The sequence below is a fragment of the Dunckerocampus dactyliophorus genome, chromosome 3, assembly GCF_027744805.1.
Source record: "Dunckerocampus dactyliophorus isolate RoL2022-P2 chromosome 3, RoL_Ddac_1.1, whole genome shotgun sequence".
In the NCBI taxonomy this organism is placed as follows: Eukaryota; Metazoa; Chordata; class Actinopteri; order Syngnathiformes; family Syngnathidae; genus Dunckerocampus; species Dunckerocampus dactyliophorus.
The window spans coordinates 13,843,351-13,871,117 of record NC_072821.1 but is presented as its reverse complement, the minus strand read 5'-3'; the positions used below and the strand labels follow the sequence as shown (position 1 = coordinate 13,871,117).

The following is a 27,767-nucleotide window of genomic DNA, read 5'->3' as shown; positions in this document are numbered from 1 at the left end:
AAAACACAGAGCTACATGAGGGTTTGTGCTTTTTTAGGATACATGTTCTCTTTTTGCCTGATAATGTATGGAGGACATGAAAATCCATCCATCCATCCATTTTCTATGCTGCTTATCCTCACCAGGGTTGCGGTACACCCTGGCCAGTCAATGGCAGGGCACATATAGACAAACAACCATTCACACTCACATTCATACCTATGGACAATTTAGAGTCGCCAATTAACCTAACATGCATGTTTTTGGAATGTGGGAGGAAACCGGAGTACCCGGAGAAAACCCACGCATGCACGGGGAGAACATGCAAACTCCACACAGAGATGCCCAACGGAGATTCGAACTCAAGTCTTGTCCTGACTGTGTGGCCAACATCCTAACCACTAGGCCACCATGCGGCCCGGACATGACAAATATTAAATAAATATTTAGAGACTTTTCTAGTTATTAATTTAACTGAGTGAGTGTGTTGCCAGGTGTGAAATACTAAAGTATCGAAATTATTTTAATTTATTTAGGATAGCCCCTTGAAATGCAGCATCTCGTTTTCGAGGTGGTCCCAATACAAATACAGAAAATACATACATACATAATATACCCAATACTGTACATATACACAGTAATACACAACAAACACAAAAACACACTGCTTTACCACTTACCAGCTCATACACATAATCCATTTCAATGCAATACAGCATCAGAAGCAAAAGATACAACAGCAATTTTAAGTGAGGTAATAAAACACAATAAAACGCAATAACAGTATATGACCCTATGTCTAAGAGGATTTGGAACTGAATACTGAACCAAAAGTTGTTTTAAGTATAGCGGAACATGTACCGTAATTTCCGGTGTATAAGACGCACCCACTAAACTAAAAACAGATTTGTACATATATATGCCACACATGTCCACGTCATAAACAGACATAAACTCACAAGTCCGTGAGGACCAAACAGCTCTTTATTTGACAGGACCCAATCATGAGCTATGAGAAAAGTCACAACAACCTTATCAACCCATTGGAAATCGCAGGAAGTTATTACTCAATATAACAGTCTGACTCACGGTGTCATCTTACGAAGAACGCTAAAATCATCACACAGCAACTTAACACGCAAAAGGTAGCTAAGAAATGTGCAAGACAAGTACCAATACGAGTTTAAAATAAAAAAAACTGCAATTATTGTAACTTTTTCCCATAATGCATTATTCCCAGCAGAGCAGTTCATTGGCCAATGACTGCTATCGCTGTTGGGCCACCAGAGGGAGCTCATTATCTCGGGAGCAAAGTTCTATGCTGGGAAATTTCGGAGTTATTGATCGTACAAATATGGTCATTATCATACATCTGTCTACAATGAGACTGATCAACATTGTCTATGCCTAAATATGATATACGTTAGCATAATACAAAATCATCATATCAATAAATTCTTCTTCGCATCCCAGTCAGTAGGCCTGACTTGCATTTATTGGCCCCCTTATAAAGGGTGAGTTGAGTCTGTTGGTTAAGGCTCAAGTCAAGGTAAAACAAGAAAATGAAATGAAAAATGGGGTCAGCATGAAGTGTGAAATAAAACAGGTTTGGCATGACATGCCTCACTTCAGTTCATCGGGCCAGAAGATGATATGCAATGTTGTACATGTTTTGCATCAGGTGAACTCAAAAATAATGTCAAAAGTAATCTCTTCAATTAAGTTGCATGTGTTGGGAGAAAGACTTCGTTTTACTATTAATATACCTCTCAGCCTGATAATAAACTCCCCATTTTACATTATTACCAGATGATCTACGGTGAGAGGATAAACGCTTAAAAGCTGGTCTCTCCGAAAAGAAGATGCAGCTGCAGCCTGTGGGGATCGTGGGAGAAATTTCAAATTGTAATTCAGGCTTTTAACATTTATGAAATGCAAACAAGCAGGAGGTTTGACCTTGAAAATGTGAACAGATGGATCAAGTGTGAATATTTGAATTGAATATTTGACATTACTGTCCAACGCTTGCACGGTGTACTCACGATACGATACTGTAGGCTGATTGAGTCTCTTATATTGTTTGCAGTGACAAACGGTTTTCAGCTTTGGGGTTTGGTGCCAGAATCCCTCCAAATTATGAGGTGAGTTGTTCTTATCCTGCCTTTGACCTTCACTTCACATAGCATTATGCGAGCTCTATATTCTGCTGCATTTTCAAATATCCAGGAAGTGCACACGTTGATTTCCATAAAAAGCCCGCACTTAAAACTAATTATGTTGTTGCTTTTCATTCATTAGACCCTTACCTTGAAATATCAATGAGTCCTGAGAAAGTAATGTGTTGGGCTCAAATAATAGACCCCATGGTTGTGATGCTCAATTTATATTCATTACATTCCAGAATTCAAAGTGTGAGAGCATTTGTTTAAGCAAATTGCACTTTGACAACTGTAGGCGTTGAGAGAGATGTGAGCCGGCATGTACACACACACACACACACACACACAGTTTTTTAAATTTGCCGTGAGGACCCGTAGGTCACTTGTGGGGACATACTGCATGAAAAGAAATGTGGAAAAACACCATATACGCTGGGATGTGTGAATTGATTAAGTCATATTTTCACCATGCTTAATGGGGATTTTCACGAACTTGAAAAAACACAATAGCTCTGGAACTATTTTACATGTTGTTTGCATAATTCACACAAACTTGAACTAGATTTGTGGGGTCCTTACAATAACAGTAAAGCAATCCCTCCTTTTATTGGTCCCAAACCGGACCATGACAAGTGAATTTCCGTGAAGTAGGATGCCTTATTTATCAATGGAATATTTTCCATTCCTGTTTACGACCTTCTAAATACGGTTTTTAACATTAGAGCGCTCTTGATAAAATAGCACCCCTAGAGTAACCTTTACGCTCGTATTACCCAATATACTGTAGTAGACCTAACAGAAAATGAGCTTTTTAAGGTATACATAAGACTCATGCTCGTGTAGGTTGCTAAAAATGTGTTCCCTAGGGGAGCTGACTGGTGGGCGGAAATGAAATTATGTCTCGGGTTCAGAGCTGAGTTTTAGCTTGCCGTGGGTTACTGCAGCAACAGTAGTTCGTGTTTTTATTCGGGACTATTGTGCCTGTTGTGAAATAATTCGAACCTTCAATAAAAGCCTGTTGTTCCGGAGATCAAGTCTGGTGTTTGCATGTCTCACCGAACATTACAGTAACATTATTGACACCTAGTGACCAGTGTAGAAAACTACATATTAACAGCATCTTTGAATGAGTTCTCTGTATGCCTCATATATGCACAGTACATTTGTTCATTTAGCCATTTTTATGCTTGAAAATACGTAATTTAGGCAAAAAATACTGACAATTTTCTTCAAAATGCATATTTTTTGACTAACAATAGGCCATATTGAACCACGAAACAATATGTTTGTATGAAGCTGTGAAATTTTTGAACCGCGAAGTGGCGAGGGACGACTGTATACCGGTAAGGACAATTGACACACATCAATGTACATCTTTCGTATTTTAATGAACCCAACAGACAGTTAAGCACAAAATGATTCATACCCTGGCCACATTTTGAGTCCAGGTGCATATTTATGTATTCAATGAGTATCTTCAGACTGAGTGGCAATGGTGATAGTATTGGTGTGTTACTGGTTATTTTGATCAAGCTTCACAAAGTTACAATAAGGAACATCAGATGTTTACACTTGCCCAATTCAACATGTACAAAAAGCTTATTTAATTATGCTCCTTTTCCAAGTCCAAGTTGATTTATACTATACTTGTCATCGGAGATATCCAATGTTTAAAAGTATAGTTGATTAGAATGCTGTTAACAGGATTTTTAAGGCTGGATTTCTATGAAATTGTCATATACAGTATATGAATCATTTTCAGAATGTAAAACAAGATGAAAATGGATAGTTTTTTTTCATTTTCTTTAACCAGACATACAATCTTTTTTCACCTTCCCAAAAATGGGAGCAAAATCTACTGAACAATAAAAAAGTTCCTTGCTTTAAGTCTTACGCTTAAATGTATTTGTAAATGTAATAAGTTATTTAATTGTCAAAGCAAAACTGATCTCACGTCAGAAATCTTTTAAGTTAAGTTAACGCAGATTCACCGTGCTCGTACGTACAGACAATTAAGACATTTTCCTTTCAACAGACATTTTTTTTCACCTAGCATTATTTCCCCTCTGCTTGAATTCAACTTTTTTATATTATTACCGGTATATTATCTCTTTTCTGTATATTCCAATGACTAAAAACAGGATTATGGGATTACACTGTCAAATGATTACCTTGGCATTGCAAGAAAAGCTCAAATGAGACTAATTACTTTAACGATGCTGAGAGTCGGTCAGATCGAGCTAGTGTGCGATAATGCAGCGCTGTGGAACACCTGAACAAGCGACCATTGCTGATGTCATTTGTCACACTTCTGCACTACTGATGGTATTAGTCGCATCTGTGCAGTGCATGAAAGAGGACTGCAGATACTTATTCAAGGTCAGCATGATTTATTATCATGTATTATAAGTTTCCTCTGCTATCTGTGTAAACGTTTTACATTCATCGCGTTAATCATTCAAGACAAAAAAAGCAAACTAGCTGAAGAGGAGTTAATTGTCTGTCTTGGTTTGGTTGACATTGGTGATGCTTGTTGGGGGGAAAAAACAGTTTCTCCTTCTAGTGGACGTAAGGATTAGTTTGCCAATGAAACAGCTTTGACTTAAACACTGCCAATGTGCCGTGTGGATAATGCTAGTAGATATTGATAGAATTGGAATGAATGCAGGACCATTCTGTGCATCGCTTCATGCAAGAAGTCCCCATCAAATACAGCACACAAAGCACGTTTCTTGTGGATATGTACTGTAAAACAGTGGTCCCCAACCTTTTTTGAACCACGGACCGGCTTGTGTTCCCACAAATCTCCCGTGGACCGGTGGGGGTGGGTGGATGGGGGGTTCGTACATTATAGTGATCTAATTTATCTTATTTATTATGTATTGTGTAAAACTAAGACATGAATAACATCAAATAAAAAGCACAAAATGAATGCTGACCCACCATCCACCAGTTCAAGTTCCAGCCAAGTTTTTCCAGAGAGATTATTACATCAAAGGCAGTGTGCTAGCATGAATTAACTTGAGACAAATGTGCACATTAGCACTCAATAAGTCATCAAAACGTACCTTTATGCATTCCCACATAGTATCAGCATTTGAGACCAAATATGAGGTGAAAGAAAAATGGTAAAACTACAGTAGTAGTCCATCTGCGCGGCATGAGAGAAAGTTAGCACACGCACAATGGACATGCGTCAAGTGAGACGGATGTAACAGAGAGAATCCGGCCACTTTTCAAAATAAAACAGCAAAAAAAAAAAGAAAAAATGGAAATTATTTTTTCATTCTCTGCGGCCTGGTACCAAATGACCCACGGCCCGGTACCAAATGACCCGCGGCCCGGTACCGGGGGTTGGGGATCACTGCTGTAAAACCTTTGAGCCAATGACTAGAGGTCGGCCATACTGCAAATTTCGGTATCAGTTCAATACCAACTACTGTAAATATTGGGCCAGTATCAGCGATAATTTAATTCTTTTCTGTCATGCCCCCACTGGAGGACAGAAATATTTTCGTGCTCCCCCTTCCCCCGATTTGAAATACTATTGAGAAACTGATAATATCTATTTATGTATCTGTGCTGTACAACTCGAAACTGAAACCAGTGAAATGCAACAAAATGCTGAGCACCAAAGCATACAAGCGTACTCAAGAGTCAAATTGCATGCTGAGTACAACAAATTCATACATGTTGGCAGGTCTGCACTAGCAGACACAGTCTCCCTGCCTCCTACGCCCCCCCTGACAATTCACCGCGCCCCCCCAGTGGGGCCTGCCCCACTGTTTGAGAAGCACTGCTCTAACACAACAGGATATTTGTCATTTGCGCCACCTTTGTGGATTTTCCCAAACACACAGTGAACATTTTACCAGCACATTGTCCAGTAGAGCACTTATCTATTATTCTTAGATTCTTCACAGAGCACTTATCTATTATTATCTCTCCACAGGTGTCTCATGACTTTGCCATCAATTTCAATCCAGAAGATGATGAATGTGAAGGTAAGAATAAATGGTTTTATCTAAATAATTTTCCCCTCCTGTTTGAAAAAGTCCTGACTAAAAGCAGTGGCTGAGGTTCTTTAGATGGGCTATGAGGAAATTTAAAGATCATTACTCAATTATTATTTGTTTTATATTATTTTAATTGGATGGAAGAATCTGCCTCTGGATGTTCTAAACTGCTGTTTTTATGCTAGTGTGGTGTTTAGCCAAATAACACTGGATGTAGCTCAACTTCCCCTAGTTGACATCATGTCATTCTTCTTTTGACCACAAACTGGTTGATATGAATCAACAGCGCCTTTGCGTCCAAGTACTGCACTCCATTTTGCCTCAAGATACAATTCATCAATCTTAACCATCAATTCACATACAGTGTTCCCTCGCTCCATCGCGGTTCACCTCTGTGTTTCTTTTGTTTTTTTTTACACAACTTATGAACGCTGTTACAGGCCGAGCCTGGCCCTTTAAGAAGAATTGCATTGTGGGATGTTGAGTGTTCTAGGCGGCAGTGTCTCTCTCTATTCTCTCTCTTCTGTCTGCGCCGCCCATTGTCTTCTGCGTCTTGATTGGCTTTGTGCCGTCCTTCGTGCAGTCTCGTGTTGTGGTCATGGCTAGCAAACTAGCTAACTGTGCTAACCACCAATACTGTAAACAACGGAAGAAACAGAAGAAGCTAACCGTGTGTGACATGGAACGCTGTATGACAAAACCCATAATGTCGACGAAACATTCTACACCCAAAAGGCAGAGGAAGCCAGCCATGACACAAAAAGTTGGACTTCTGGACATGCTGAAAGAAGGCAGAAGTTACACGGCTGTAGTGCACCATTACAGACTACTGTAAATTAATGTTCGGTTCATGGAGGACAAGGAGCAATAAAATACGACGACAGGAGCAATAGGTTTTAACAAGGACACAAAAACGCTACAGCCGAACGGTGCCAGCACGAAGAGGCCCAATCAGAGGAGTGAAATACACGTGAGTCACTTAATAATTGCTTGTGTCCAACCTAATAGGCTGATCAAATTTCAACTTTGAGAGTGTTTAAACAAGCGGGAAATGTGAGAAAAATTGTATAAAGTGTATGGTGTTTTTTTTTTTTACAGCCTTAATACATTAATAATTAATTAATAATTGTAAACAAATAAAGTTTGCTACTATCGCGGGCTATTTTGGGAATCTATCCCCCGCGATAAATGAGGGTACACTATATTCATATTTTCACAATTACAATATTTGTGTAGGTTTGAGTGACGATTATAGTTTCAAAGCAGAATTCCAGGTGAATATTGCTGACTTACATGACTGACTATATGCCAACCGGTGAAGATATCGTGAGTGTTTTCATGTGTGCTCCCTCTACTGCCACAGGCAAGTCAGCATTACGTTTAACTGCCTTCATGAATGTCGTTATTGACTAGTAGTTAAACATACAGTATGCCAGTTTGCGTCTCTTGTGGGTTTTGCCCTTTTATTTGTCATGATAGGAAACAGCGCATTCCCTCTTAAACCTTATGACAATACAATGAATGCTTCCTCTGACAGCCTCCACTTTTCACCTTCTTGTTGTGGCTGACAGTTGTGTGAAAGTGTACGGATGTTTTGTCTAAGCATTGCATGTGTCGCTGTTTGATCAGAGATCCAAGGAGTGGTTGAGGCATACCAGAACTGCCTTCCTAAAATCCAGCTGTACGGCCCCACCAATGTTTCCCCCATCATTAACAGGATAGCCAAGCTGTCAGCCGGCGACGGCAACATTAAAGACGCCTCTGTGAGTTTCTCTCTCTCTCCCTCCCCCCCACCTATATGCATATGGATAGATATTGTTCAGCCTTTGTTGTTTTGCCTCCCACTGAGTCCCTCAAGTATACAGCCTGTGGTTTAATTCACTGTTTACAGTAATGACGCCTAAAGCACAGAGAAGAAGAAACCCATTATAGATATACGAGTATAGCTTTTTTAGCAGGGAATTACTGTCATACGATAATGCTGTATTTTCTTTTTTGCTCCACAAAGTAGCGTATTTAGGTGTATTTTACGAAGCCAACATTTATAACGAGTACCGAGCTTTTTAGTCTAAACTCACTTTAGGCAGCAACCTTTATATCTCATTATTTACTCTTCAGTGTGAATGCTTCTTTTCATCAAGATGCTCTCAGGGCATATATTTGCAAACAATGCCAAGCAACAACCAATTAGAAGTTTTACCCAAAAGCGGCATGTCCAATGATGTTCTGTAGATGTTTCAATCTTTGTGGAGTCTCTCAGTTTGTGGTCTGCTCTTTTCAGTCTATTTCAGACGCCACTTACTTAAGAGGACCCTTCACCTCGTAACCGTGCATAACCACATGCTGCTGTGTAATGAGGCTGATGGCAACACTAATAGAAACACTCCATCTTCTCACAGCGTTACCACATCCTGCTCATCCTCACGGATGGCGTGGTGACAGACATGGCAGACACACGTGAAGCCATCGTGCGAGCCTCCTATCAGCCCCTCTCCATAATTATCGTCGGCGTAGGCAACGCAGACTTCACGGACATGCAGATCTTGGACGGAGATGACGGTGTCCTGCGCTCACCGAAGGGCGAGCCGGTCCTTAGGGACATTGTGCAGTTTGTGCCCTTCAGGGACTTCAAGACGGTTAGTTAACTCAGCCAAGGGCTTTATGTTTTCTTTGACGTGGGTTTGCCTATTCATGTATATATGAGCCATCCTATGCCGTTTCCCTTCTTTCCACCATGGGAGAGTCTGAATACACGTACATTTTTACCCCTCACTGCAATGATTGGCAGCTGATCCCTTCATGGTCTAAACCTGGAAAAATCTCCAAGTCAGGGGTGCTCACACACTTTTAAAAAGTCCCAAAGATCTTCCTCTTATTTATAAATGTGTAATATATTTAGTATATTTACAAATATGAGTATTTATGTGCATTGTACATGTATATCAGGGGTGCACACACTTTTTCAGCATGCGAGTTAAAAGTCGACATGATATATCTCTTACTATAAAACATATAAGATATGTATAAAATCTAACTGGTAAACTTCAAAACTGCTATACTAAATATTAATGATTAGTGTTTCACAATCACAGTTTCAAAGTTCACAAGTAATCCACAATTCAATTCAATATGGCACTAAAGATAATTACACGTATTTCCTCAGTAGTTGTGGTTGTGTACATAACCTGAGTAGTACGTTCATCGACACACAGTTCATGTTAGTTAGCATTTTCTATCAAACATTGCAGACATACAAGAAATCCAAATTATTTTGGAAAAGACAACATAGCCAAAGTCAAGGCAACATATTCAGCAATGGGCACATTTTCCATTTAATCATGGAATAATAGTTTAACAGGTGGAATCGTAAAAAAACACATTTTTATAGTGGAGTTCAGGACACGAAGCAAAGTCATCTAACATTTTTTCTACATAACTACCTGCGACAAATGAACAGATAATGTTGGTTATAGATTTAGGCATCTTACCACTGAGTTAGTCTGTCCGTAATCAGAATAATAAAATATGAGAGTTGCATCTTTGTGTGTAGCTTGAGATGTCTATTCACCGCAGGGGAGCACCAGCGAATCAGGAGGGGAGCTTAATGTCAGCTGACTGATGTCATGTGACATCTACAAAGTGACGTTTATGCGATCGACCCACACTACCTTGACAATCGACCGGTAGCTCGCGATGGACGTAATGGGCGCCCCTGCTCTAAGTTATTGGGGCACTGCTCACTAGGTTCTGGTATCGTTTAGATCAGGGGTGTCCAAACCTTTCCCACCGAGGGCCGCGTACTGAAAATCAAAGGACGTGGGGGCACCGCTTTGAATTTGTAGATTTTTTTAATTTTAATTTTAATGTCTCACCATTATTCAATACCTGTGTCGCAGGCTTCACCGGCAGCCTTGGCCAAATGTGTCCTGGCAGAGGTGCCCAAGCAGGTGGTGGAGTACTACAGTCATAAGGCCATCCCCCCTATGTGTCCAGTGAGGGACTTGTCCACACCCATCCTCAGCCCGGTTGCCACCAGCCCAACAGAATAACTTCACGAAACCCATCCTGGGGACCAAGCTGTGACAGCAGCTCCTGTCCCGCACAAACTGAGATCCAGCTTTGAGGATGAGATGAGAAAAAAGTCCTAAACATCTTCTGAGCCATCTATTCCAATTCTACAAAAAAAGCATTCTGGAAAATTCACCAGGAAGTGGTAGTTGTGTTTTTCTGCTCAGTGTGGATTCAGCACATCTCCCTGGCTTTGCAAAATGAACCATCCCAGCTGTATCAGCATCTGAAGGATTATATTTCTTTGCCTTGACTTTGTGCATGCCAGCCAATCTGTCACCCATTAATCACAGACGCAGGATTGATATTCCTCACTGACTCGGAAATTCAGCCTCTTATTTTTGTCTCATTTGTTTTCCATTCCTACAAGCAATCGGGCCCCGATAAATTCATCACGGGGGCTTAGAGTGAAAGGTGATACATTTTCAATTGTGGGCGTGCTGCATTGAATTGTTATCACATGGTTGGTTTGCGGGATTAGCCTCATTTAAGGACACATTGTATTGCTCAAATCTTTACTAAGATGACAAGTTTTCAGTTTCCAGTTGCTCTGCTTCACAGTGTCTGGAAAACAGGTTGGTCAGAAAATGAATTAGCTGTTGCGGTTTATACATGGATTGTCATCTATCAGCTATCATCCGTCACTGAGCATCGGAGATAATGCTGATATGAGCAGACTTGGGAGGATCACATTTCATAGTATTGGCAATGCAAACAACATGCTCTGCCTTCACACAACCACAAAATTTTTACTTTCTACGACACATGTGTCAATGGAGGGCCGAAACACTGCAGAGTTTCTCTCCAACCAGTTTCTCCAGCAGGTGATTTAATTTAATTAATGAGCTCCTTCCCTCAAACGGAAGCAGGTGATGATCATTAATATCACCTGCTTTAGTGACCAGCTGGAAAGAAAACCCGCAGTGTCCCGGCCTTCCATGGCATGAGTTTGACACCCCCACTCTTAATTGACCGATTTTCCTCATTGAAAATACATTGAAAGGTAAATAGTGACAGTTAAATTGGATATTTTTGCTAAGCTTGACTGGTGTTCATGCCTGAAACACACCACTTTCAAGGTGACATGTCATGAAAATCTGACTTTTTAATGGCTCGTGTACAAATATTTGTGTCTCTGGGGTGTCTGGCCAAACATTTTTATGTTGTCAGAAAATGTGTGTTTCATCAAGCCATTCAGGCCACTTGAAAGCCCTCCCCTCCCTTCCTTTCCTTTCCGCCATGTTGTTGAGTCATAACCTACCACACACAATCATGCCAAAGCCAGAAGAAAAGCTGCAGTGTTGTTGGATGCACAGTTTGTCACATATTATCACATCACTTCCCAGCTACAGAGGACATAAGAACAAAATTAGATTCATTTTATTAACCTTTGTTCACCGTTCCTGTTGAGTCTGCAGACCTCGGGGAGCTCCCTCTGCTGCTCCAATGCTGAGTGACGTTTGTAATGTCTTGCCTGCAGGGCTAATGACTTTCTTCCCCGCTTTCCTCACTGTCCTGTGTCGTGTTATGGGTGAGACCTTTATTTCACATGCGCCAAGCTGCTCCCTGTACCACTCCATCACTCACTAGTCATGGGCGGGGTCAACCGTGGCACCTTTGCACAAGAGAACAGCCCTCCAAAACCCACTGCTCGGAACAGGGCTGTTTAAAGGGAGTTTTACGTGTGCTCTGATTCTTAAGGTATTTCAAAACACGTTTATTAAGAAACCTAGGAACTGTTTTCATCTGTGAAAAAACAGCATATGTAGTGTAGTGTATTTTTGGGTGATAAAACGCAAAACGTTTTTTTTTTTTTTTTTTGCCAGAGGAGGAAAAAACAATGATAGCATCCAGTTTATGATGCGTTTTTCAGGTGTCTCTGGTGTAAGATGTGACATCACTTCATGTTGGGTGAATCCATCGGAATTGTCCAAAATTGTTACCCCCCCCCCATCAATGGGTTCCATTAATGTCTTTCTATGATGTACTGTATGTGCTGCAGCACAAACACAAGTTGAGATTGAACGTGTTAATCTTAATGTATTGTAATGTATGATTGAAATGGTGTGCCTATAAGTAAGAGGGTATGTAAGACAGCTGAAAAGTGGAGTGCATTTTCAAATAATACATCTTAATATTTAGCACCGCATTCACTCCTTCACACCTTGACAGCATAGGCTACCAAACAAGGTGCCAGGCTGCTAAGCAGGTGCAATTTGGAAGAAACATGCAATGATGCTGAACCTCTGGAGCTGTCTGGGATTGAACCAGAAAGTCTGCTTCCAACATGACATGCATACCTCCTCAACCACGATGCACACAGTGTCAAAGGATTCATCTTGGGCTTAAAATGTCTTTTTGTCTCTCGTGAAATGAACTCCTTTTCCATCCAAATTGAATGTCCGTTTGCTGTATCTAGCAGTAAAATATGCGAGATGAAGCCCACCCTCCGTTAATGCTGGTCAATTAGTCTCTTTCATTCGCCATCCAAGATTCCACTTTTAAAAAATCTCATGCGCATTCCGTTTTTAAATTGAAGTCTAACAACATGTGACCATGAAGATATACAGTAATAGTATTTCATACAAAAAGTAAAGCATTTCTAGAAAACGGACATATTTGTGGGTGTAGCCATTTGTCATGCAATGACAAATTAGTGGATGTTGTGTATATAATACAGTATGTACCCGATATACACATACATTACTGTTATTAATAATAAGCATAATATATATGATGCTTTTTTAGCATGTATAATAAATGATAATATTAATAGTATTATAAATTAACATAATTAATAATACAAATAATATATACTATGCTTATTTATTATTATATATTATATATATCATTGTAGGCTTTCTCTGGGTACTCCGGTTTCTTCCCACATTCCAAAAACATGCATGCTAGGTTAATTGCGACTCTAAATTGTCCATAGGTATGAATGTGAGTGTGAATATTTGTTTGTCTATTTGAGCCCTGCGATTGGCTGGCGACCAGTCCAGGGTGTACCTCGCCTCTCGCCCAAATTCAGCTGGGATAGGCCCCAGCATACCCGCGACTCTACTGAGGATAAGCGGCATAGAAAATGGATGGATGGATATCATTGTAACTAAGCATAATAATAAAACTTTGAAAAAGTACACTATATTGGTCTTGTGCGGGTTGTTGAATCACAACTACAGGATTTTTTTGCATTGAGTTGGTGGAAAATGGCCCTGTTCCAAAGTAAGATAGGGCTTAACTTTTTGTGTGATTTTCCTACTAAATTCTGAAGAGAACAGGTTGCCAGCGGTGGCTGCACACACACACACACACACGCACACGCACATGCATACGCATACGCACACGCACACAAACAAATGAAGCCTAACATTATGTGGTCTGGCTGGATAGCTTATATTTTATTCACAAAGTGTTCTGGTAATTGCTTTCCATACCTGCTGAGTGCTTGCACTTTTTCTTTTGTTTATACGGTGCATGTTTGCTTAAAAAGTCAACTTCGCCGGAAACCAAGCTGCCACTGTTTACAGCAATTTCTCACAAACGCGCACACACCTTGGAGGCACAAATATTACAGTGACTTTGATTTGTCCTCTGGCTAGCTCCCCCAGCTCTCCCTTGACGCACGCTATTGAGTGATGGATGCACATCACACACATACACGACCATGCAGCATGGTTGGACGGTCTGAACTGCTTTGAACAAGCAAAGTGGAAGAGGAAAGGACTGTCACTGTGGATCACACAGGGAGGACTATTGATCCAGTGGACCAAGATATGGACTTGTACCAATGTAAATGATCCTGGAGGGAGTTTGGCCCTTGTAAATAAAAAAAAAATATCTTCATGTAACTGCAACAGGATGCAAAAAAAATGGAAAGAAAAACAACACAGCTGGAGTACACGGCAATCACCGTTTCGGGAAAGAGCTTGTCTTGTGTGCATCATGAATAATCATCTCAGCAGGTCAGCTGCCCCTGTGCAAAAATTGTCATTCATTTCCACAGTGTGTCACATCCAAATGATAACTATAATCACAGCGAGATGAAGAATATTTAAGAAGCATTTTATCTCAAAAAGCAGCTTGTGCTTTCCCATAAACATCGAGAATCGACTCAGTGGTGAATAAATTGCAAGCCTTCACAAATATTCAGTGTGGCTAAATCAGTTCAAATACAGTGGAGCCTCTGAAGCCGAAGGCTGGTCAGCCTCTTATTTGGTCGAACTTGGAAACATTTTTTCCAATAGGAAATGTAAAATGTCAGATAATATCAGCCAATGTTGGCATAAAAAGGAGATATCCTATTATATTGGTATCGATGTTTTTGCCCATAACGAGGTGAGACCTCATCAAACTGCACCGTGCGCCACAGAGCAACAAGCTCCGTATGTCTGCAGTCTGGAATTATTATATTAAGTTTCACCTTCGGATTGTGAATATGCAATTTGCAATGACTGTACAGTGCTGGGGATGCTAGGGGGGAGTAAGGCGTCTTTGTTTTTATACTTCAGTCAGAGTCACACGCATTGTGTTGGCACTGCATAAAAATAACTTACATTGTATATTGCAGTATTTGTCTATTTTTGCGCAAACAGTGTTTATTTGTGAAATGCATTCAGTGGCATCACGGTAAAAGAAGCATATTGTGTTCACACGTGTTTACCAGTACTGGTTGATATCAGTATCGGTAATGAAGTGCTGGACAATATCAAGCATCTGTAATGAATAGTTCACCACTGTTCATGTTGACGCACATGCCAACGTGTGCTGCTTTGAACGTGTGTCCCCTTTTCGTAATAATCTGGTGTATATTCGTTCTTCTTTTCTAAACACCCCTTTGAGGTGGATCCTTTGTTAAATACACACAAAAAAAACGCAAAGAAAAATCAAAACGCGCAGAGGTATTTCTTGATGGTCTCTGAATGGATCTCGTGTTACGTTTAACACGTCATACAGTTGGCGAGGAATATTTTTCAACTTCTAAATCTACTTTAGAGGTTCCACCGTACTGAAATCAACATTCTGCCGCTGGTTTACAGCTGGTTTTTCATTCTCTAACTGCCAAATAATATTACAGCACATCATATTCAACATTCCATTTGTGTTTAAACCTGTTAGAATTTTGTTTTATTACAATTTTATCAGTTCAAACATCAATACAAAGACCTGCACTGTATGAAACATAAGATATATTCAATGTTGTATGGTAATTTGTGTTACACATGATGCTTTGGACTAAATTATGTCCTGAACTATGAAGTTGTGTGTCATTTTGTGCCGCAGTAGTGCAAAGAAGAGTAAGGTGAAACAGTGACAGAGGCAATAAAACGACATTTGGTTGGGCGAAGACCACATTGCACAACTGTGGATTAAAAGAAAGCTGGAGCGATTCCGATGAGCTCCTTAGTTGCTCTTATCTGGCCCTCCATACGTGTTCGAGCAAATGAGCAAGTCATAGGTTCTTAACCTTTAGAATGCATTTCTCATTATGACCCTTCCCTTTTCCTCCACCCCCATCTGCTTTTTACCCAGAACAAGGTTTACAGCCCATCACAGTAATATGCAACATTCCATGTGGGTAAGAAGGGACCCATGTGTTATTAGCGAAATCTTTCATTTCTTAAAAATGGGGGAAGAAAGGGACTTAGTGCATGCTTACTTTGTTTGTTCACCTGTGCTCTGTTGTCTTTACTTTTAACTAGTTGGAATGTGCGTGTGATTGGCAAGCCTGCATTTACACAAATGATGTTCCTGTAGTTTACGCTCTCTATCTTGCGGTTATGTAAATAAACATGACACTTTGGAAAGAGCAACGACTCATCATACTGGCTACTAATCCGTACCCGGCGGTGGGCGGTCCTTCACTGGGGACTTCAGTGACCCAACCGACCACTATCACGTCACAAATATCCAAACCGTCAGTAATATACAAAAAACGCAATACAACAATGCGTGGCGTTACAGAATTGGGGATGACCACCTGTATTACTGAAGCAAGAAACAAATGAACCCTTTATCTTCCAGTACATCATCTCTAAACAACTCCAAACCTCTACACTGCATCATCTGAAGCAGCTCAAAATCCATTTATCTAATAACATGACAAAAACATTATGAAATTAAATATGTCACACTCAAACAAACAGCTGTCAACAGCGTCCTGTTTTGAGCCTCGGCCCACACCGTAGTTTAAAGAAACGCAGCGGTGTGGTAGTTGATGTGGAAGCCACAAGCGGGAACAAATATTGAGCAGAAAAGGACAAAGAAAAGGGCATTTTGAATGGTAAGTTTAGCTTTCAAACCCTGGCAGATGGCTCTCTTGACAAGACCAAAGTTATTTGTATCTACTGTCGCTGTGAGTTGAGTTGTCACGGAGTATGTCGACTCTCAAATGCCAGCAAGAAGCGAGAAGGCGCTGGAGAATGGCAGCTATTTTTAATTGTCATTTATACAGTGCTGCCTTCGATGTGTCCCAACTAACAAGTGACTATTACACTATTACATGACTGTTCTTGAGCACATTATTTTTTTCTAAGTTTTTTGTCAGTCAATACACCCTGTTTTCATTTCACTTACGTAGTCGGTGGGTGTTTTTGCAAACCTTTATTTGCAAGGTTAGTCGCAATTGTATTTCGTGAGATTATTTGCTTGAAGAGAATGAAGTGTGAGTGATGCACAGTTTACCTTTCCAATGTCCACTTTGTGTTTTTTACATTGAGGTCTATTTTGTGTTGAGCTGTTTAAGAAAAGACAAAATGTTTAATAAACAAAAAAATTGCATATAGCGAACATATTATCCAGTCTCATATTGATAGGTGTATTAAAAACTTTAAAATAAAATATCTATTTGTAATTATGATTAATTATGAATTAACCACGAACAAAATGATTAATCGTGAGTGAGTATTTTAATCGACTGACAACCCCAACCAATATGTATATAAATTAACGTATGTTTTCATATAACACAGACAGAATGATGAACAACTCCGTGTCTGTATCCTGTCTTCATGTCGGCACAGGATCAGCTGAGTCCCGTGCTGTTCATGTGATGATGCATTCAAGCACACTGGTAACTTTTGAGTGTTAGGGAATAGGCTTCAAAGGTCAGCTGATGAAAAATACTGACACCACTATGGGAGAGCTAGCTGGCCTTGTGAGGTGAATCTGAAATCTGGTTAAAAAAACAGCCCCATTGCTAGTAGTGTGTGTATGTGACATGGGCCAGCACTTCTGATTCTGAAGGCCCTGGGTAGACGCTAGACAACACTAACACGAGATCCTGAAATCTGATTGGACGAAAACATCTAACATACATACACAGTACTAAGAGATACACTACTAAATGAGGATAATAGATTATTGGGAATAAGTTAATATAATATCATGGAACAAATACTAGAATTGAAGTTGCAAATGGAGGTCAGTGTTTCTGAAAGTGTTTAGTTCTTGCTGGCCCTGACTGCACACCACGGTCCAACAGTATGTGCTGGATATTTCCTTTTTTAAGATTCAGATGCTGCTGATCCGGTACACTGATGAGAACACTGCGTGCAAAGACAATTTCTGATGACGTGACGTTTCTGCTGTCGGGTGAACATTGGCTGTGTGTGCTTTGGCTGGTGATGATGATGATGCGGGCTCTAAGTGGACGGCATGAAGGACTGAGCCTAGTCTTTTAATTCCTTCAGACAGCTACTTTCATTTAACAACTATTGTCGAGGGCGCCGAAAATCGGTTGTTTCCATGGTGACACCTACTTGTGGAGAGGCCATCATTTTGTCAGATTCAGGGACACAAATACAGAATGTGGCGTGGAGCACAGGGGAACTGAAAAAGTAGGTTTTCAATGTGATTGCGTCAGTGGTTTGCGAGGCCACTGATTTTCCGCAAGGCTACGCGACACAGGTGAACGCCTTGCTCGATTTGAACCCCCCCACGCTCAGCCTGTCTGTTATTGTGCCGTCTGTGTCTGCTTGGACTGATTTGTGAACACAATTAAATACGGCTTAGGGATTGTTAGTTGCAATGAAACCTAACATAGGAATTCTCTGTTGCACGAGAGGTTGTTCTTCTGTAAACGCTGAGACAATCCTTAACAACAATGGCCTCATGCATTTTATTGCATTTTTATTGCACTTAATTGTGGCAACATCGCGTTAAAAATTCAAACTCCATTAAAGAACAAAATTCAATACAATATTCAAGGTGTGTAAACAATTACAGTATTTTGCAGGATTTCTGACACTATTTTTCCCACAGGAAATTGAAATAGAAATGATCATTTCCCGAGTCAAAATGTGACCATCAAAAAGACCTTTTATGAACTGCATAGGCAATGTTTAAAATATGATTTGTTTTTACATTATTTCTTTTCAGATGTGCGTCACGCATCTCATTTTAGACCGTTCTTAATGGTTACACAAGTGTAAACATTTAACCATTGCTAATATGGAGGTGTGGAATCAATAAAATGCTCAGTCTTATATATAATGACAAACGTCAAAAGTGTAAAGTGCATCTCAGCTTCTTAATTGTTCCACAAGTGTAAATAAAAGTTAACCATGCACCATAAACTTTAAAACATTCAACTTTAAAGGGGATATTGCCTGAATATATGTCAAGTGTTTTGCTTTTCGCCGTGCTCCCCACACTTGGAGGGGTGTACCAACGCTGAACAATTAGGCAGGACTTCACTCAATAAGCCCAGACTGTTTCCTTTTTTCCTTTTATTTTCCAGTAGGTGAAAAACCTTAAAATGACAAACACCACATGATTAACATTTCATACCCAAGTACTCACAAATCAAATAATTATCAAAACCCACAATAATGAACAATTAATACAACACAATTAATTATCAAACCCTTAAATATTAGCCATTACACAAGTACATGAAAATAGATTAAATTCTCTCCTTTTAAGTTAAAACAGATTTTAAATGAATTATTTCAGTGAATGCATAAAAATACATTTTTAAACCACAGGAAACAATGAATTAATGGAACAAATTAAAGCCAACACAACTTAATAAATACCGAATTAATTAACCACAAATTTTACAGGCACATATTTACAATCCATATCTGATATAAAATGATTATCTAGCAGTGAACCAAGTGACTCATTTCCCCCACACGCAACCATTTACTCAGCCAACATTACACAAAGCACCTTGCCCCACATTCCAATGCCACAGCAGCGCAACAAGTGCCGCACATCCACAAAGAAAATAGAAAGTGATCTTACCGGCTGTCTGTTCAGCTCTTGTTGGTAGTATTCTCACAGCTCTGTGGAGGAACTAAAACCTTTGTTCTGCTATATAGTGGCGTCTCTTTACTCTGCTTAATTTGACACAGCTGCGTAATTAGCGCGCTCGCGCACCAGCCGATTAGACGGGAGCGCTCACCGCTGTACCTTTCCATGAAAGTAAATTGGCTTTGATCATGTGACTTGACTGGCCGAACTAACGCCGAATTGTATAAAACCCCTCTCTAGTAACCTGGTTAAATACGGGAGTGGATGTGCGCTACCAAGTGCTCTCTTAAAGAAACCTGCGCTAATCTAAACAGGGTTCAGCCTGTTGCCGAGCGCGTCACAGGGCCGCTGCACTCGCGGGCTCGCGCATCAGCCGGCAAAACAGCTGATCGCCGTAACACCTCCCACTCAAGCTTTCTGGACTTAGTCAGAAAGGTTGCGAAACTGAAAAGGCGAACAACTTACCAAACACCTTCCCCACTAGGGGCACTGCTCCTCTACAGGTAAAAGAACTACAAGCCGCCTGACATCTCTGCGCAATACTACACCATTAGACCTCTCTCTCCGGTCACTCAGAGCTGTGGAGTGGATCACTGCCTGCTGATGGTGGACTGAGGCACAGTTGCCTGGAGTGACAAGAACCTCAACATCCCTAACAACGCCCTTTGAATCGGGAGCTACAGTGACGACTCTACCAAGTCTAAACTGCCCCCGCAAAGCATTTTGATCACAAAGCCAAACAACATCACCGACGGAGACATTTCTTTCTGTAGCATGCCATTTTGATCTAACAAAAAGGTTTGGGCCAGCAAGCTGGGACCATGCTTTCCAGAACTCGTTGACTTGGACTTGGATTTCTCTGAGCCGCTTGTAGGGATAGCCCTGGAAATCAAAAGACTTGGAGTCACCACTGTGAGAGGCTCGGCCCATGAGGAGTGAGTTTGGTGTCACGTACTCCACGCGGTCCTCCCGACTCTGGACTCTCGCATCAATAGGGCGCTCGTTTGCCAGGTTAGCTGCCATTTGGAGGGCTGTGAGGAACTCACTGAAGGTAAGATTAGGCGACTTGCTCAAACTTTGAAGAGCTCTCTTGGCAACCTTCACGGCAGCTTCAGCAGCTCCATTCCGATGTGGTGAGTCGGCAGGGTGTACTTTCCAGGTCCAGTCTGTCCCATTTGTCGCTGCATACTCCTCGAGGCTAGCTCTGTCTTGGCTCTTCAGGAAGGCATACAAATCCCCCAACAAGGACTTTGCACCAATGAAGTTGGTCCCAGGATCTGACCAAACCTTGAGGGGGTGGCCTCTGATGGCAATGAATCTTTGGTAGGCCATTAGGAAGCTCTCTGTGGACATACTGTTGACCAGGTCTATGTGCAGGGCCCGGCTCGCCATACAGCAGAAGATGACCCCCCAGACCTTCATGGATACTCTTCTTTTGACATCGTCCTTCACCAGGTAAGGTCCAAACAGGTCAACTGACATGAACTGGAATGGCGCAGCAGGTCTTGATCTTTCCCCTGGCAGGTCACCCATCACCTGTTGACAGACTTGAGCTCTGGCCTTCCTGCAGTGGACGCACTGGTTAACGGCTTTCTGGGCCAGCCTTCTGGCTTGCACAACCCAAGCCCTCTTTCGCATCTTGAGTAGAGTCCCGGCAACTCCTTCATGCCCTTCTTGGTGACTCTGGCGTGCAAGCAAAGTCCCCAGCCAGGTGTCAAAGGGGATCAGAGGAACAGCCAAGCCGTCTTCTTTGAAATGCTGGATTCTGCCTCCGCATACCAATAGCCCACTTGCCTCGTCCCTGTACACGACCAGCCGGTCCGTTGTGGTGCTGGGAAAAGTAGCTCCTACTTGTGCCGCTAGACAGAGGTCTCGGAAGGCATCCTCTCTTTCTGCCACGGTGACTGTGCCATTGAACGGGACTGCCTCCCACTTTGATCTTCCTGTGCCACGAAAAAACTTCTTTGCTGCCCTCCAGACCAGTGCGAGTGACTTTTCCAGTCTGGTTAGGCTGCTGAATCGCTGAATATCCATCAGACTTGTGACAGCATCTCCGGCAGGAGGCCGGTGCAGATCAGTGGGGCTTAAGATTAGTTCAGGCCTGGGCTCCGCCTTCTCTCCAGCTCGGGTCAGGGCAGCAACAAACGTCTTTCTCTGGATGCGCATGAGGTTCTCTTTGGCCTTGACAGCAACATCTTTGGCGGACTTCACTGGCCACTCTGTCTCTGGGAGACTTAGGAACTTAGGACCCTGCTGCCACTCTGTGCCTTCGTCCAGCTCCTTGGGGCTCGCCCCTCTTGAAATAATGTCTGCAATATTGAGGGGCCCAGGGATCCACCACCAGTCTTGGACATTTGTACTGCCTTGGATCTCCCCAATTCTGTTGGCAAAAAATGTTTGATAGCCGTAGTTTTCACGTTGGATGGCTCCAAGGACTGTCTGGCTGTCGACCAGGTGGTGCCACTTCTCCACATGGATGCTGCATTGTTTCTGGAAGTGCTTTTTCAGACGAGCTGCATAGACTGCTCCGCAGACCTCAGCCTTGACAGCGTCCCCCTTGTGATCTAATGGCGTCAGTCTGGCTTTCGCTTCGACTAGTCGTATGGTCACGTCTTCTGGTACCTGCCACCGAAGGTACAATACGGCACCATAAGAGCGTTCGCTACCATCAGAGAAGGTGATACCACAGGGCTTGGTACATGGGTCAGGTGGCGTCAAGGCTCTGATGAACCTCACCTGGCTGAGCTCAGCGTAGTCTTCCAAGAGGCAGATGGCATCTTCACGGAGGCCCTCAGACAAAGGCGCATCCCACGTGTCTACTGCTGGACTGTAGTTGACCTTTGCCTCCTGGAAAGCTCTCCTCACCAAGATGGCTCCCTTTTGTTTGACAGGAGTTGCAAGGCCTAGGGGGTCGTATAGCCCAGAGACTTGGCTGAGGAGCTCTCTTCGGGTGAGTGGATCTGGCGCGCGAGCCCTGACTTCCTCTCTTGACAGGTTTTCTTCGAGTCTCATTTTCCTTTTCTTTTTGGAGAAGTTCACAGCTACCATCAAGTGAAGCTTGTCGCTCTCAGGATCATACCCAAGGCCCAGGGCTTTATTGTTCTCCTCAGAGAGTTGGTTTGGGAGGACCATCACTGGGGGTGCTTCCTTCTTTAAGTGCCTTGACTCTGACCTCCCACTTTGGCCGGAGTAAACCCATGGCTTCATGTAGAATCCTCCGGCTTTCAGGATGCGCTCAACATTGGTCGTTATTTGCTTGAGCTGGCACAAGTCATCATGCGAGGTCAAGATGTCGTCCACATAAGCGTCTTGCTCCAACACTCGACGCTCTCCTTCAAGATGGCGAAACATTGGCAGGTTGGCTGTCTCCCGCATGGCAACTTGAGCGATACAGCCGGCTGGCTTATCGCCTATGTTAACTCTAGTGATGGCGTATTCCTGGACGTCCTCTTCCTCAGAGTCTCTCCACAGGAAGCGATGCAGGTGTACTTCCCGGTCCTCAAGCCATACAGAATTATACATTTTACTGATGTCCCCAAGTGCTGCGAAGACACCTTGACGAAACCGGGTGAGGACAGCACGGATGTCATTGAGGACGTCTGGACCCTTCATGAGCAGGTCGTTCAGGCTCTGGCCTCTGAATTTCTGGCTACTGTTCCAGACGAGGCGGACTGGCGTAGTCACAGAGCGGGGGTTTGGGGCAATCAAGTGGCTGATGTACCATACAGGTCCAGACCAGCTTGCCAACTCTTCTTTGGACAGCTTGACAGCAGCGTTCCGCTCGACCATCTCATGGACTTGAGCTCTGTAGGCCGCCTTCCATCTTGGCTCCTTTGCCAACTGCCTTTCAGTCCTCAGGAATGCTGCTTCGACTGCTCTCCTGTTGTTTGGCAATGTTGCTGGATCCTGCACCCAAGGGTACTTTGCATGCCAGTGTGGTTTCTCGCTGTGGCGATCTCCACTGATGTAGGTCAGTCCACACTTTATTTGCTCCAGCTCTCTCTCCTCAGAGATTGTCATCTCCTTCCCTCCAGGTTGGCAATTTCCACATCTGCAGCCGCCACACCTGGGCTCACACGCAGCCCCGATGCTGTCCCACCTCCACCAGTCTATGAAGTCTCGGTTGGCAGCAGACGTGACTGCTTGGGTGAGTTGAAGGTGATGAACTGGGCTCCTGCTAGTGACCTCCTGGTATGCAACAGCTGCTGTGCGCATGGAGCGGGCAAAGTGGGTTCTAGATCCATGGGCTATGACTTTAACATCTTCCATGAGATCTGGATGAGAGCCACCCACTGCTTTCCCAAGGGGACCATCCCACAGGACAAGGTCACCAACAGAGCGCACTTTTTGGGGGACGAGTCGGCCTTCCTTATGGCTGATGAGGAGCTTGATTTTAGTAGGACGGACCAGTTCATGAAGAGGGACATCCGGGAATATTTTTTGCAGTGTCTTGGGTTGTATGTGGCGATTGACCTCTGCAATGCTGTCCAGTCCGTAACACACAAGCTGGTGAGACCTCAGGGTTCCCTTTGCAGTTGTGACCCGGATCTTCAGGAAGTACCGCTTGGTGTCCACTGTCACTTGCATCCCGCCGACTCCATGGACTATGAGCGTCACATCCTCACTCCTCAGGTTTAGCTCCCCTGCAGCCGCATGAGTGATGTAGTTCGTGTCAGACGCCAAGTCAATCAGGGTCCCAATCCTCTGTCCAGCATTTGCAGTAACTTCCAGGATCATCATTATGACAGGGAACTCTTCGAATCCACTCTGTGCCAGCAAACTCCTCTCAGATACGGCTGAACTGAATGTCTTTGAGACTGAGTTGCAGAAGACATCACGACACCGCTGGGCTGAGTCAGGGGGCAGGCTTGTCAGGAACTCTTCCTGGGCCTCTGTGTACTTTTTCCATCCCCCTTTTGCTGGACTGAGCTTTGGCTTCCTTGGCCCATCTCCCTTACTTGTAGCCTTGGGACAGAGGTAGTAGTGATGACCCAGGCCTTGAGCATCATTACACCCCTCGCTTTTGCACAGAAAGGTGGTCTTGCACTCTGCGTCATCATCGTGGACCTCCAGGCACCTCCCACAAGCGCCAATTTTTTTAACTGCTTCCTTTTTCTCTGCTATTTTGAGAGCTTTGAACTTCTTGCAGTAATAGAGTCTCTTTCTATGGCCCCTCTCTCCACAGACAACACAGGATGCTTGGGAGCTTGAGGAGTTGGTGGTTTTTGTTCGGGCATGTTTTTGTGGGACTCTTGACTCCCTCCTGCTAGGGTCATCATCCCTGAGCTGGTCCAGCTGCTCATAAATCTTTTCCTGACTTCTCAGAAACTTAAGGAGCATGTCAAACCTCTCCTCAGGTGATGAGGCTTCCTCTCCTTCCGACACATGGACCAGCCACTCCTTCTTTAAGCCGTCTGGCAGCTTACTCTCCAGGGACTTGGTAACGAGTGGATTTTTCAGGGCCCCAGTGTTTCCTAGTTCACTGAGGTCATACAGGGCCTTTTCCACGACCTGTATTAAATCGACAATCTTCCTGGGTTGGTAACTTTTTACTGGTGACAGCGCCTGCAGCTCTTCAATGATTTCCAGGGCTATTGCTGTTTTATTTCCAAACCGATTCCCCAGCACACGAAATATTTCATCCGCCGTCCCATATGTTGACAGGCGAAGGTCCCTCACTACTTTGTCCTCCAGGCTGTCCAACAGCTGGATTTTCCTGACCTCCTTGGAGCCAGTTGGCTCACCTTGCCTTTGTAGTGCCTCCCACTCTTTCCTCCAGAGGTAGAAGTTCCGCTTGTTGCCGTCGAACTGTGGGAGTGCCGTTGGTTTCAGCTTGATGGTAGGTGACTGGTGTGGTGTCTCCTCAGAGGGCCGCTTGCTTTCCAGCTTCACCTGCAGCAAGGTAGCCTTGTCAGAAATTAACTCTTGCAGCGAAGTCTCCACATTCCTGACACGCTGCCGGAAGTCAGGCTGCTCTCCTTCTGGGACCCACCGCGTCCATTGGCGCATGGTCTGTTTTGCCATCTTCACCAGCCCCTCAAGGTTGCTGAGCATGAGATCGTATACCTCCAGCTTCAGGCTAGGTTTGTTGGCCACCACCCGCTTGCACTCTTTTTCAGCTGCTTCCACTGCAAGGGAGAGTTCGGAGCAGCCAAAGTTTTGCCATAGGACCCTCTGGACGGTGCCCTCCACTTCTTCAAGCCTCTGTTCACAGTCCTCTGCTGTTTTTCTCACATCTGCATTGATGTACTCTTTAGCAGCAGGTTCGAGCTCCACCTCCTCAGTCAAGGTCTCCACCTCCTCATTTGCCTCCAGTACCTTTTCGACCTCAAGTGTGACCTTGCCGAAGGCATCCACCAGTTCTTCTGCCGACATTTTCTTGCAAGACTTTAACAATACGTTTGCTTGTCGGGTAAACCGCTGTTTGGCAGTCGTTCTCTCCCTCTTCAGCTGCTGCAGGGATTTTGACTCGGCCATTTTGGGCTTTACTGAGAACTTTGGGACACTGGACTTGGACGCAGCAGCGGGCGGGGCCTGGACGCAGCAACGGGCTGCAGCGGTTTTTCACTGTCAAGTGTTTTGCTTTTCGCCGTGCTCCCCACACTTGGAGGGGTGTACCAACGCTGAACAATTAGGCAGGACTTCACTCAATAAGCCCAGACTGTTTCCTTTTTTCCTTTTATTTTCCAGTAGGTGAAAAACCTTAAAATGACAAACACCACATGATTAACATTTCATACCCAAGTACTCACAAATCAAATAATTATCAAAACCCACAATAATGAACAATTAATACAACACAATTAATTATCAAACCCTTAAATATTAGCCATTACACAAGTACATGAAAATAGATTAAATTCTCTCCTTTTAAGTTAAAACAGATTTTAAATGAATTATTTCAGTGAATGCATAAAAATACATTTTTAAACCACAGGAAACAATGAATTAATGGAACAAATTAAAGCCAACACAACTTAATAAATACCGAATTAATTAACCACAAATTTTACAGGCACATATTTACAATCCATATCTGATATAAAATGATTATCTAGCAGTGAACCAAGTGACTCATTTCCCCCACACGCAACCATTTACTCAGCCAACATTACACAAAGCACCTTGCCCCACATTCCAATGCCACAGCAGCGCAACAAGTGCCGCACATCCACAAAGAAAATAGAAAGTGATCTTACCGGCTGTCTGTTCAGCTCTTGTTGGTAGTATTCTCACAGCTCTGTGGAGGAACTAAAACCTTTGTTCTGCTATATAGTGGCGTCTCTTTACTCTGCTTAATTTGACACAGCTGCGTAATTAGCGCGCTCGCGCACCAGCCGATTAGACGGGAGCGCTCACCGCTGTACCTTTCCATGAAAGTAAATTGGCTTTGATCATGTGACTTGACTGGCCGAACTAACGCCGAATTGTATAAAACCCCTCTCTAGTAACCTGGTTAAATACGGGAGTGGATGTGCGCTACCAAGTGCTCTCTTAAAGAAACCTGCGCTAATCTAAACAGGGTTCAGCCTGTTGCCGAGCGCGTCACAGGGCCGCTGCACTCGCGGGCTCGCGCATCAGCCGGCAAAACAGCTGATCGCCGTAACAATATACCTCCTTGGCTCCAAATTCTACTTTTTCACCCAAAAAATATAAGAACACCACCACTGGCTAGCATATGTTACCAATAGTGGTGTCATAGAACATATTGTAAAAAAAATGTCTATATTTGTCACAATTATGAGATAAACAATGTGATGTGTTGTTCGGCCTGAAAAGCGGGAGTGGCGTTAATGCACGCTCATACACATACACGCAGTCTCAGAGAAGCTCACGTCACTTTTTCCCATGTGTGAGCGTTACTTACGTGGGGTGTGGCTTGCAGGCTCTGAGCAGCAAGAGGTAGGATATCGCATGTTCGAACGATAGCGCCCCCATTACAGTACCCAACATGCACCTTTAAAAATGAAAACATCATAGCACTTAATGTACTTTAAATACAAAAATCAGATTGCTCTGACGGCGTCCTTGTACTACACATACACAGCATCGGTGCTTTACTGTATGCTGTGATGTATTGACCTGTAATTAATACTTATGTTTTTCTTTTACAACTATATTTGTCAACAGTCACAGGTAATGTCTTATTTTTCTAGTTACCTCAGCATAGTGCAAGAAGGAGGTAACATTTTCATGATCATGGCTATATTTGTGCGCAACTTCTTGTTTTAGTGCGACTGTGCAAACATTACTCTAGTAATGTCCCAGAAACTAAACTAAACTA

General features: G+C 43.0%; 2 protein-coding genes across 3 annotated transcripts in view; one reads left to right on the top strand and one right to left on the bottom strand.

The window, feature by feature from the left end:
* Positions 1-16,713, top strand: part of cpne7 (copine VII) — a 44,507-nt gene extending 27,794 nt beyond the window's left edge. The window contains exons 12-16 of the mRNA XM_054770760.1: positions 2,066-2,120; positions 6,091-6,142; positions 7,784-7,917; positions 8,554-8,790; positions 10,051-16,713. Of these exons, the coding sequence (XP_054626735.1) occupies positions 2,066-2,120; positions 6,091-6,142; positions 7,784-7,917; positions 8,554-8,790; positions 10,051-10,203 (631 nt within the window). The 3' untranslated portion in view covers positions 10,204-16,713. The remainder of the gene's footprint in view (positions 1-2,065; positions 2,121-6,090; positions 6,143-7,783; positions 7,918-8,553; positions 8,791-10,050) is intronic.
* A 2,149-nt stretch (positions 16,714-18,862) lies between these two features.
* Positions 18,863-27,084, bottom strand: LOC129178941 (uncharacterized). 2 transcript variants are annotated; one of them, XR_008569867.1, is made up of 2 exons: positions 19,475-27,084; positions 18,863-18,977 (listed from the first exon to the last, which is right to left on the bottom strand). XR_008569867.1 is itself a non-coding variant. In XM_054771645.1 (2 exons), the coding sequence occupies exon 2, from the start codon at positions 25,958-25,960 to the stop codon at positions 19,964-19,966; it is 5,997 nt and encodes a 1,998-aa protein (XP_054627620.1). In that variant the 5' UTR covers positions 25,961-26,185; positions 26,683-27,084; the 3' UTR covers positions 18,894-19,963. The 2 variants fall into 2 exon arrangements, 1 of the variants encoding a protein (XP_054627620.1); XM_054771645.1 differs by having other exon boundaries at positions 18,894-26,185; positions 26,683-27,084.
* Positions 27,085-27,767: the final 683 nt, after the last annotated feature.